The sequence below is a fragment of the Zeugodacus cucurbitae genome, chromosome 6 (genome assembly GCF_028554725.1).
Source record: "Zeugodacus cucurbitae isolate PBARC_wt_2022May chromosome 6, idZeuCucr1.2, whole genome shotgun sequence".
NCBI classification, from domain to species: Eukaryota; Metazoa; Arthropoda; class Insecta; order Diptera; family Tephritidae; genus Zeugodacus; species Zeugodacus cucurbitae.
The window spans coordinates 56,582,171-56,594,195 of record NC_071671.1 but is presented as its reverse complement, the minus strand read 5'-3'; the positions used below and the strand labels follow the sequence as shown (position 1 = coordinate 56,594,195).

At 37.5% G+C, this 12,025-nt stretch overlaps 1 protein-coding gene across 1 annotated transcript; it reads left to right on the top strand.

The window, feature by feature from the left end:
- The first annotated feature begins 7,974 nt into the window (after positions 1-7,974).
- Positions 7,975-10,614, top strand: LOC105214958 (gamma-butyrobetaine dioxygenase). The gene is made up of 5 exons (XM_011188674.3): positions 7,975-8,434; positions 8,503-8,719; positions 9,422-9,548; positions 9,628-9,936; positions 10,141-10,614. Exons 1-5 carry the CDS (start codon positions 8,156-8,158, stop codon positions 10,490-10,492), a joined length of 1,284 nt encoding a protein of 427 aa, XP_011186976.2. The 5' UTR covers positions 7,975-8,155; the 3' UTR covers positions 10,493-10,614.
- The last annotated feature ends 1,411 nt before the right edge of the window (positions 10,615-12,025 follow it).

Here is a 12,025-nt window from a genome sequence, read left to right as displayed (position 1 = left end):
TAGTCGAAGCTGTCTAGGTGAGATTCGCTGTAGTCGTGGAGATCTAGACCTTGAGCTAACCTATCCTAAGGAAGACTTTGATTTAGATCAAGAGGCGTAAACAAAATATTAGGCTGGTAAATATCTCTCTTCCACCTTTTTGTATTTTGTACTATACATCTTTGAAAGGTCTTGATATAACCTACAAAACGACGCTATGTATGAGTAGTTTGGATATTGCGTTCAACAGTTATAGACGTGTAAACATGTAGTTCACTAACGCCGAAATTCGCGCTATTTTAAAGTTTCCCTCCGTTAAAGGCAAATCCGCTAGAGAATCGTTCTGTGAGATTAATGGTGTTTTGGGGCCGGTCGAAGGTTTTGCTGTGTTTTTGGTGGAATTGGAAAGGAATTATCCTCTATGAGCTGCTCCCATATGGCCAGACGCTTAATTCTACCATCTACTGTGAAAAACTGGACCGCTTGAAGCAGACGATCGACCAGAAGCGTCCAGAATTGACTAACAGGAAGGGTGTAGTGTTCCACTAGGACAACGCCAGGTGGTGCCTGTTCGAGTTCTTCACAAATAAGGAGGGGGGCTTCTACGAGGGGGTATTTTGCTGATAATGAGCTACTGTTTATATATGGGACCACACGTTGCCATACTCAACGAAGTAACTTCAAAAACTACGAGATCTTCAATATTTAGTCTTAAGTACATATTAATTTGGTGAAACTCTCTGTGAAATAAATGCAACCATCTGATATACCCTGTATAGTCTCACAAGGGATGTCAGTGCCAGTGTGTATGTGTAGTCAAATGAGCTCAAGTAGAAATGAGGTGAACACGTAATTAGGCGGAAATGCTATTGTGGCTGTCGGACCGTCATTTAATGGTGTCGCTTGTTAGCGTCTACTTAAAGCCATGGCATTGCTGCTATGAAATGGCATTGGCACAAGAACGACCACTTCAGCAGCAGCTTCGCAAATTGGCATTGCATTTCCGTTAAGAGGAAAACTCCAGTTGTTAAATTTATTCGTGTTAAGGAACTCTTGCATTTCTTTAACCAAAGAGGCAACGACCACCACCATTTTGGACTCGTGACTTTTAAATGAGTAATCTTGACATTTGCTTCCAACAATAGCAACAATAAGCGGCGCTAGACCACTCATTGCATAAATAGAATGCTTGGCCGTGAATTTAACGCGCGTTTAGTTTGCCAATTTTCACCTGTCTTCCGCTTTACAACACACCCGACGTTGGGCGTCGACAACCCTCAAGACGACTCTAGCTGCTTTGGGCATATTCCACAGCCATTTCCGCTTCCGTTGCCGTTGTTATTATTGTCGTCATTTACCGCTACGGATAAATATTGTTGGTATTGTTGTTGTCCTCTACGCGATGTTTGTGGTAGCGCGCCCAAGCCTCAGCGACCGCGCTTCAGTGGTTTCACGGACGGACGATTGGATTTGCTTTGGATTCGGCTGCTATGTTTGCTTGTGGCCAGCCTAATTACGCATTACATAATCTTATTACAGTGCCCTGTTGGTCGTGCGCAATGACTTAAGCAGTTAACGCAACTGTCAAAGTTTAAAGCAGCGTTTACTGGTTGATATAACATCTACAGCAATAAGTGATGTTATGTTATCTGAATATGAGCATATGGCATAGTCCCATTGACGGTAAATGTCAAATGTCAGATAGATGTCAAATGACGTTGTCAGATGACAACTGTCAAATAGACGTCAAATGCCAAATGTCAAATTAACGTAAGAAGAGAAATGATATATAGCAAATGTCAAATTGACATCAGATGAGAAATGATATATAGCAAATGTCAAATGTCAGATAGACGTCAGATGAGAAATGATAGATAGTAAATGTCAAATAGAAGTCAGATGTCAAATGTCAGATAGACGTCAGTTGATAAATGTCAAATAGACGTCAGATGAGATATGATAGATACCAAATGTCAAATAGACGTCAGATGTCAAATGTCAGAGAAATATCAGATGGGAACTCTCAAATAGAGATCAGATGGCAAATGTCAAATTGCCGTCAGATGAGAAATGACAGATGGCAAATGTCAAATAGACGTCAGATGTCAAATGTCAGATAGGAACTCTCAAATAGAGATCAGATGGCAAATGTCAAATTGACGTCAGATAGCTAATGTCAAATATACGTCAGATAGCAAATGTCAGATTAACGTCAGATGAGAAATGATAGATGTCAAATGTCAGAGAAATGGCAGATGACAACTGTCAAATAGACGTCAGATGTTAAATGTTAAATGTCAGATAGCAAATGTGAAATAGACGTGTGATGAAAACTGTTAAATAGTTCTTTCTCAATGAGTTTTGGGAGTTTAAAATATTTGTAGAGAGAAAAAAATTATTAAAGTCCGAGCTACGAGTTTTTAGTATGAGGAAAGAATTATTACTCTTAGTTTATGGTGAAACGATTAAAATGCCGATAAATGGCGTTTCCAGCTTAATGCCTCTGAGAACAGCAAAGATACAACAAATGCGATGAGAAACAATTATTTAGTTGTCAGAATGAAATAATGAAAAATGTGTGCAAATTGTAGAATCTCCTCTGTGTTTGTGATTATTATTTGTAAGAAATCATTTGCAAAGGCTTTTTGGGCCATAAATTGCATTCTTTAAAAGCTCTTATGCTCTGCTATTGATGCCACTGAGGCGTGAATTGCTTTGATAATGCCTTTTCGGAGATGCAAATGTGAGTGTTCGTAGTCAAAAAAGCTTAAAAATACAAAGCAATACCCGTATTGATGGAACGCAGTGCAACTACACACACACATAAGCACATACTTATCTGTTGAAGTACTCAATCGGTGACTTAAAATTAAAAGGGCGAAATATTAATATTTCCAACGGCATTCATGACCAACACAATCATTTACAGTTAACAACACTTGCATTGAACACTTGCTGGGTGGCAAGCGCCTGCACCTTTCTCTTCGACACATCTACACACACTCACACACTCTTCGCAACAATACAATGAGAGAGTGAAAAGCATTGATTTCGCTGTAGAATCAATGGCACTGCGCTGTTGAGTTAGAAGCAGAGCTCACGAGTGGGCGAGATTATCATTGACAGGGTATCTATCCTTAGGGCAAATTTATCCTTGGGAAGTAAAAATGAAGGTACTTCGCTGCAGTGTTGGTGAATGCAACCAAAAACTCATGCTAAATCTGAATACAATGCAAGTAATACGCCTAAATGTATGCAACAAATTTGTAGTTGGAGTATTTCTATCAACAGCGCAACAGTGTAATTATCAACAACAAAATGAGCGATTGTTGGAATACTATTGTGAATGAGTGAGTGACGATGAGGCGCAATTAATATGCTCATAAGCGTAGATTTGTAGATATATGACAACAATGTCATATTAATATACAGTGTTGGCCGCAGTAATAAGACCGACATTTTTTCTCTGGCTTTAAATTATGTATATAAAAGAACGGTTAGGTCACATAACTTAAGAGTGATGTTAAAAGTTATTACGACTAGTTCATGTGATACTACTAGCACTTTGAGTTCTACTATTGAATCTTTCTGGTTCGGATGGTCACTTAAAAGCTTGACTCGGGGCTACAAAAGCCCCGAAAGCCCCTTCTATGCTTAACTGTCAAGTTCTTGTGTTCTTAGGATTTGAAAAGCATATCAGATTACAGATTAAAAAGCGAAAAACTGAACGGATTACTAACTATAACCACATGAGTTGTGTCCAGTCTCTAACTAACGATAAAAATTTGGCCATAATATGTAGTTCTGAAGCTCTTCGTCTACAAACCGATTTGACCTCATCAGGCTTTCGACCTGGTAAATCAATCAGATATTCACCATACGCCAACTCCTGGAAAAAACCCAACAGATCGACACGCATCATCTTCTTGTGAAATTCAAAACTGCTTTCGATAGCACAAAAAGGGATCGCCTCTACGTCACAATGTCTAAATTTGGGTTACTCACAAAACTTATAAGGCTTTATAAAATGAGGTTAAGCGGCAGAACCAGCTTCGTCAAAGTAGGGAAGTACCTCTCCGAGCCGTTCGATACCAAACGAGGTTTCAAATAAGGCGACCCCTTATCGAGGGATTTAATTTTAACCTAATGTTTGAGAAGATAGTTCGCGCTGCACATCTTAACCGTACAACAGGTGCTATCAGGGACTCAGCAGCCAATCGAAAAGCAGAGCCCTCTCTCGCAAAACCAAAGTAACGCTTTATAAGTCACTCATCATACCCGTCCTGTTTTATGGTGCATGGCCGATGACCAACAAAGATGAGCAATTCGAGAGAAAAGTTCTCCGAAGGATTTAAGGCCCGTTACGCGTAGGCGTATGTGGGTACCGGATTCGTTGGCATAACGAGCTGTATGAAGAAGAAGAAAACATGCCAACGCGTAAAATATACTATTCATATACAGTATAGGGGTACATGGCTGCCGACGTGGATGATGATCTGGCCAAGATTGAAATCCCTCAACTGGCTCCGTCATGCGCAGAACATACATACACAGAAAGTAAGAATGGAAATCGATAATTAGGTAGTAACTATACTGAAATCAGTAAGAAAAGTAGTCCGGCACTAAAGCTTACTCCATTTCACTGCCCATCACTGTATCGCATAGTAAAAAGCATGAGTACACGTTTCTTTGATAGTTTCAAATATGATATGAGCATGCAACGGTATATACGTACATACATATATGAATCTCTGCATGAGTGTGAGTGTCTGTTCGCAGACAATTATGCAAAATCGATTGCGATTGCAAAAATTAATTTTGCATTTTTAATTTCTCGTCTACATGCCACTTCGCACACACATACGCACACTTTGGCGACTCAAACGCTCTCATGGCTATTGTTGCATGCAACATTTGTCTATAAATGCAACATGCAGCATGCATTTGTTACGATTTGCAGTTGATGCAACAATCCTTGTTGTTGTTGTTTGTAAAATATTTGCACATTTTGCAATTTGTTAAATGCTGATTGAGCAGTGTGTAGGAAAAAAATTGTAAGGAGCAATGAAACAAAAAAAAAAAATAACAATACAATAATAGCAATAAAGCACAACAGCAGACAAAATAGCAACAGTGCAACACAATAGTAGCAGTACACACAGGCTCGTGTTGCAGTGATTACTTCTCTGCTGCCCATTCATTTCAATTTCAACTTGCGAGACAATATTGCATTCAAGTGTAATGGAGTGTGATTGCTACGAAATTTTTCATAGGCAGATTCTTAGTATCTGTATAAATTTTTTTATTAATTTTGCAATGTTTTATTATAACGGTATTTATTAATTATTAACGGATTTTGTTTTTAATCAATATTGAAAATTCAGAATAAACCAGTTGAATAGCTGATTTAGATCCGCCTTTTCACAACTGCTGTTGAATTTTAGTTCTCGAAAAATATAACGTTTGAGTCTCATATATGTGTGTATACTAAATACATCTCTACTTCTATCTGAAATGAATCACAGGCATCTGAAATTTGACTCCCCGTGTATTAGAAAACTCTTCCACATATTTTGCTCCATCTGTCTTTTCTTCAGTAATAATGAAAGATATCTTCAGGTCTCCATACCCTACCCCAGATTTGGGCTCCATAACTTTAAGAATTAACAAGTAAGGAAAAGCTAAGTTCGGGTGCAACCGAACATTTTATACTCTCGCAATTTATTTTAAGATTTATCTATATTTTCGGTGAAAAATTATCCTTACGCACTGAGTTCTTCATGTTCGATATCAGGGGCCTTGAAAAGTCATGGTCCGATTTTGAAAATTTTTCCTCAAGTGATGTCACAGCTCAAATATAGTATTTGTGTAAAGTTTTATTTCGCTATCTTTATCTGTTCCTTATGTATACATTCTAAAGTGAAAGAATCAGAAGGATTCAAAATTGAGTTATATGAGAAGTAGGCGTAGTTGTGAACCGATTTCGCCCATATTACACCCGTGTCATCAGCGCGTCAAGAAAGTGTTATATACCGATTTCAATGAAACTTGGTTTGTAATAGTTTCCCAATGATATGTTGTGAAAATTGGCCAAATCGCTTCACAACCACGCTTACTTTCTATATACCAGAACTTTGAAGACGATCTGAATCGTTTACTTTACAATATATAAAGTAAGAACTAGTGAAGATATCGGTGCAGAACTTTGCACAAATACTATGTTTATAGTGTGGCAACCCCATTCTAAAAATCGCCAAAATCGGACCATAGGTATTCAAGGCCCCATATATAGAACATGAGGACCTCGGTGCTCCTAACCTAATATTAGGGTTTCCAATTTTCAGTTGACTTTATACAATATATATGACGAATATGTGGGACATATTGTGTAATATATAATATTAAATAAGTTAAATAAATAAATTGCGAGAGTATAAAATGTTCCGTTACACCCGAACTTAGTCCTTCCTTACTTGTTTTGATATATATAACCCTATATCTACGACTTCGACTAGAGAGGACGACTAAAACCTAAGAGTATCTTACGATTCACCTTGGATCAGAAAAACGTCACTAGTAGGGTTAGTACTGTCGTTAGTCTTAAACGAGATCGAATTAGTCAAGAAAAGTCCGTAAGACCACTGGAAAAGCCCCACAGACTAGGGTCATAGTATAATAAAGAGGCTGTTTGGCAAGCTTATCAGTTTTACTATTTTCCAAAATTTTGCACTCATACGAACTTTATCAAAAATTGGAATCTAGGGTGAGATCAATCAAATGTCAACTCGTTTCGAACGGATAGTTAGTAAACTCAGTGTCAGCATAGGTTCCACAATTAGGGTGAATATTTATTTCCTTAAAAGGAGCCGTCCTATAAAATCGTAATGGCAGTTTTCTCTGTCTGAATATTGCTGCATTGATCTGGTAATCTTAATTCTTACGGAGTTGAGGAACAACTGATAATTAGTAATAAAAATGACCACTTTTGTGAGTAGAGTGTAATGCTAAAGAGAGAGATCAATACAACCTAACACTACATACGATTCTCGGTACTAATGTCTACATATATTTTGTTTAGCTCTCTTTTATCATGTTCCGACGGCATATAACATCCGGCTCTACACACATTAAGCTGTATTTTACTGGCTTAAGTTAATGTTTGCCTAAAATAAAATTTCGTATTATGATAATATTTGAAAACCAAACAATTTTCGTAATATTTATTGCAATATTGACTGGCTGTACTTTCTTCTCACATTGTCTACAATGAGTCGGCATATAAATACTTAGATGCATTTACACTACCAGTACGAATATACACTCGTAAACAAATTTGTATGCTTATCTCAAAATAATTTGTTGTCATTTATTATTGTTGTTTGTGTAATCTCATAGGCGACGTGGTCTTTGCAGAGTGGTAAAAAATATGAGCTGATCTTTTATACTACAAAAGCGTGCGAATTATATGGCGGCTAGTCGAGATAGCAAAAAGGGTGAGTAACTCAGGGTAAACGTGCTTAAAGCCAAGCCTTCAGCTTAGTTAGCAACAATGAAATAATGTGACGTAAAGAGATGAAGAGGACATAAACAATAATAATAAAAACTAAATTTAAAAAATAATCAAAAATTCAGTTCTGGTTATTTTTTTTTTGGGAGAGGGTCATATAAAATTTGTTCAATTTGTAGATTTATAAATATAATGTAAGCTTATTAATCTAATTATGCCCAAATTATTCGATTGAATTATAAATTAGTTGCAAATTGTGATTTAATTGATAATAAATCAATCAAAAATTTTAATTGTTTGTTTTAAAAATTAGCCGACACGCGACATTTCAAAACAATATTCAGGCTTATCGCGCAACTTATCAGCAAACAATTGTTTATTTGTCAGAAAAAAATACAAATAGTCAGTGTGCTGAGTTGAATGAGAGCAGTAAAATTGTATTTGCTGTTCAACTATTTAGTTGGAATTGCAATAAAAACGCTGAATGACTGAATCGACAAATTTCACTGACTAGACAAAGCATGAACTTTGCTGCATTATGAGATGATTTAAAAGCGCCCAACGCTTTAGTTGAGCTTCCATTTCAATTAAGAGGACAGCGCTTAGTGGACACACCCAACATTTTGAATTTTTAAACAAATTAAAAAATAAAAGTAAATTCGATCAAGGATGTCCACACTAACGCGACGCTGCTGGCGCAATCTACTCAAGAGCGCACGAGCGCTGCAACAAGGCGCACTCTTACGGCACATTAGCGCCACAGTGCGCGCCGAGGATCAAATGTTGCTGATCAAGGAGCACGCACAGCAGCCGAATTCCATGATTTTCCCCGGCATTTGGCTGCGTGACAATTGTCAGTGTGGAGAGTGTTTTCATCGTGATTCGTTGAGTCGCAAACCGCTGCGTTGGAATAATTTTGATACAAAAGTGAAAGTGCGAGACATAACGGTTAGTGCTTAGTGTTATAGCAAATATTGAGAGATACCTATAAAAAATATTTTTTCACCATTTGCCAGGTGGACGAATCACGTCAGTTAGTGAATATTCTGTGGACCGATGAACATCGCTCGAGTTTTGCACTAAGCTGGTTAAAAGATCGTGACTTTTCGCCTAAAAATCGTGAGGAATACTTAAGTGAGTGGTATCGTCCGGCGTCGAAACATTGGGGCAAGGATGATTTTAACAATTTATTAAAAAAATTTGATTATTGGGATGTGATGCGCAGTGATGCAGGTGAGTGTAGTGAAATGGTGATGTTATTTGGAATTCATACGAAGAAGTGACGAAATATATTTTTTAGTATCGATTAAGTTATACATTGAAATTGTTTGTAGGAAAAACCTTGAAGAGTTTCTGTGAACGTTCGAACTAAAATTACAGACCGGTTTTTTACCAAAACGAAATCTGAAAAATTTTGATTTTTTTTTCTCAATTTATTGTAAAAGCTCCAAAGCTCAGATTTGGTATTTCAAGAGATAAGCTTTTGCAATAATTTTATATAAGGCCTACTTTATTAGAAAATTTAGCGCAATATCCATCCAATATTTAATTCCTCAAAAGGCCCGGATGCTCTGTCTTGAACTTCATGAAAGCTTTTAAAGCTTTTAACGCACAACTTTTGCCAGAGCTTTCTCAAAAAAATGTTTCTAATCCTCAACTTCCAAGGATCTCACAATTGAGATAAGATAATTTCATTTTTCACTAATCCCTAGCCTAATGATTCTTACCATACTAAAGCTAAAACTGGAAAAACTGAATTCAATTGCAATTTAATTGGTTTTAGGCCGATTACTTCGATAATTAAAAATAATTAATGAAGTAAAGACTTTTCCGGGACCACAATTGTTTATATTTATATGTTGTTAGAAACCAAGACAACAATTCTGAAGATATGGGCTATATAAAATAAATTAAAATCATTTCTGTCCTCAATAGTACTCATGGAATGGCTAGAGACCGTAGCTGTACACGGCATCGCTATGCTTCAGAACTCACCGCTGGACATCGGCGTGGTGAAGTCATTGGCCAATCGAATCGGGTTCATACGCAAGACTACTTATGGGTAAGTCTCTTTGCTATATAAAACTACTCAAAAAAAAAAAAGATTTCTGTGACTCCACGCCTAATTTTCTCTCTTGCAGCGAAGAATTTAGCGTGCGTTCACGCCCTGGCGCTAAAAATTACTCCTACCTCTCCGAACCGCTGCCGCTGCACACCGATCTGCCCTACTATGAGTACAAACCCAGCGTGACGCTTTTGCACACGCTCGAACAATCGCGCTCCAAAGGCGGCTGGAATCAGTTGGTGGATGCCTTTAACATCGCCGATCAGCTGCGTGTCAATCATCCGGCGCATTTTGAAACGCTCTCACAGACACTTGTCAATTGGTGTGACATCGGCATGGATGCCGATAAGTCTTTCCATAATATGTGGCGCGCGCCAGTTATTAAGTAAGTCAAGCAGACAATAACTCATTGCCAATGAATCTACGCTGATCCGCGTTTGCGAGTCCTGGCTTGAGTTACGCGCCAATTACCATAATTGCATAACAACCGTTCTTCCTTTAAATCTACATCAACTTCACAGTTTCTTTGCGCCGACTTATATGATTCTCCTCTTATTGACTTTTATTGTTCTTGTTGTTGTTGTTGTAGCTTGGATGCCGATGGCAAATATACACGCATCAATCACAGCGTTCCACAACGTGACAGCCACTTCAGCATCGATGTCGATAAGGTGGTGCCTTGGTATGAGGCGAATGCCACATTCGTACGCATGGCTCACGAGCAATCGGTCACCTTTAAAACGGTACCGGGCGACGTGTTGTCCTTCAACAATTTACGCATGCTACACGGTCGCACCGGCTACGATGACACCGAACGAAATGTGCGTCACATTGTTGGCGGCTTCGTTGACTGGGATATCGTTTACTCGAAGATGCGTGTGCTGAAGCGTGCGGCGATTTCGGCCGAGACGGAGCAGGATATGGTGATGCATGCGTCGTGAAACAATAGATGCGGGCGGGCGAGTATTGGTGTGTTGTAAATTGACTTTGCTTATTTTAGTATTAAGTTTCTGTAGATTCAAGTGATGATTGAGGCGCAAATAAATTAAAGGAAATTTAAGAATATTTGTTTTTATTGGGTTCGTAATGTGGCATAGTAGTGGTAATGTAGTCTGCGAATATATTAAGTTGGTCTGTGAATCTATACGCCAGAAGGAGCTGAAGGACGAAATCAATTCAATCTGATGGGTATCAACAGAGAAGTACTACAGAAGAAGCTCTACTGGAGAGGGTACAATGCCACTACCTCTTATTTTTGGTAGTCATATCTATTGCATTTTGTTGGATCTTTGAAACATACTTTAACTCTTGGACAGCTCTTTATACCTACATCATAAAAGAGTGAATCACCATACAGTAATTGCTCCCTGAATAAGATCATAACGAATGTTTAGAGAACAGTCATCAAGCTTTAAAACTAACATAACGGTTTCAAAAATCCTAGAAGTGTTAGAGGTTCCATTCGATACTTGAATTATGGATCTGAAATCATCTACATTTCAGCGAAATTTCTTTTCTCTCAAACCAAGTGATCCTTCCTAACCAAATTTCATACTTAATATTTAGGTTAGAGGTACTTTTTTCAATAATCCTTTTTTGACAGATCACGCGGAGCAAAACATGACGTGAGTCCAGTTACTAGTCGAAATGCTCGAATAAGTCATCGAAAATTGGACTCCACGGATGGACCATCTGAGACGTAGCCGCGGCCAACATTTGAAAGAGATAATCTTTAAAAAATAAATGCCAAAGCAGGTCCTTTGAATGATAATAAAAATTTCGCATTAAATTTGGATTTTCTTTATTTTTTTTCTTTAAAAAAATAAGGAACCTCGAAATGAATCATTCTTTAGATTTGCATACCTTTTGATAACCGCGTAATAGATATGTCGAATATGAGATATCAGTCTACTCTTAAAATTTGGAAGTGGAATACTATATACCTATATATATATATATATATATACAGTGGAACGACTCTAATTCGAATCACCATAATCCACAAAAAAATTTCGAGTTAGAGAGATTTCGAGTTATAGAAATTTTCAATAAAACATAAACTCTTCAAAACGCGTAAAATTTTGATTTATACACAGTTTTAATCGTGTATTCTGTAAATTTGTTTGTTGTACTTCTCTATTGTTTGGGCCTTGACGTATGTATCCCATGCTTTTGTTATATAATTTATGAAATCCATTACAGTAATGTCATATTTTATTCTCCTCCATACGATTTAGAGGGACTCTTTTAAAATTGTGCCTCGATAGTAAAATTTTAAATTTTGAATTATGCCCTGGTCGAAAAGTTCGATTTATGGAAGGAGATTTGTGTGAAATTTGACTTCAATTGCCAATTCAAGAGTTCCAGTTATGGAGAACTTCGAGTAAAGGAAGTTCCACTGTATAAATATATGCTCCTAAAGTTCCTAGATGGAACACAGTGCCTCAAAGTGCCATACTATAAACGGGTGAAAT

Bases quoted from the DNA above. Each gene is read 5' to 3' on its own strand.
- LOC105214958 (XM_011188674.3), top strand. From the start codon at position 8,156: ATGTCCACACTAACGCGACGCTGCTGGCGCAATCTACTCAAGAGCGCA. The intron at 8,435-8,502 runs GTTAGTGCTTAG...ACCATTTGCCAG, and splicing joins TGAAAGTGCGAGACATAACG to GTGGACGAATCACGTCAGTT. The intron at 9,549-9,627 runs GTAAGTCTCTTT...TCTCTCTTGCAG, and splicing joins ATACGCAAGACTACTTATGG to CGAAGAATTTAGCGTGCGTT.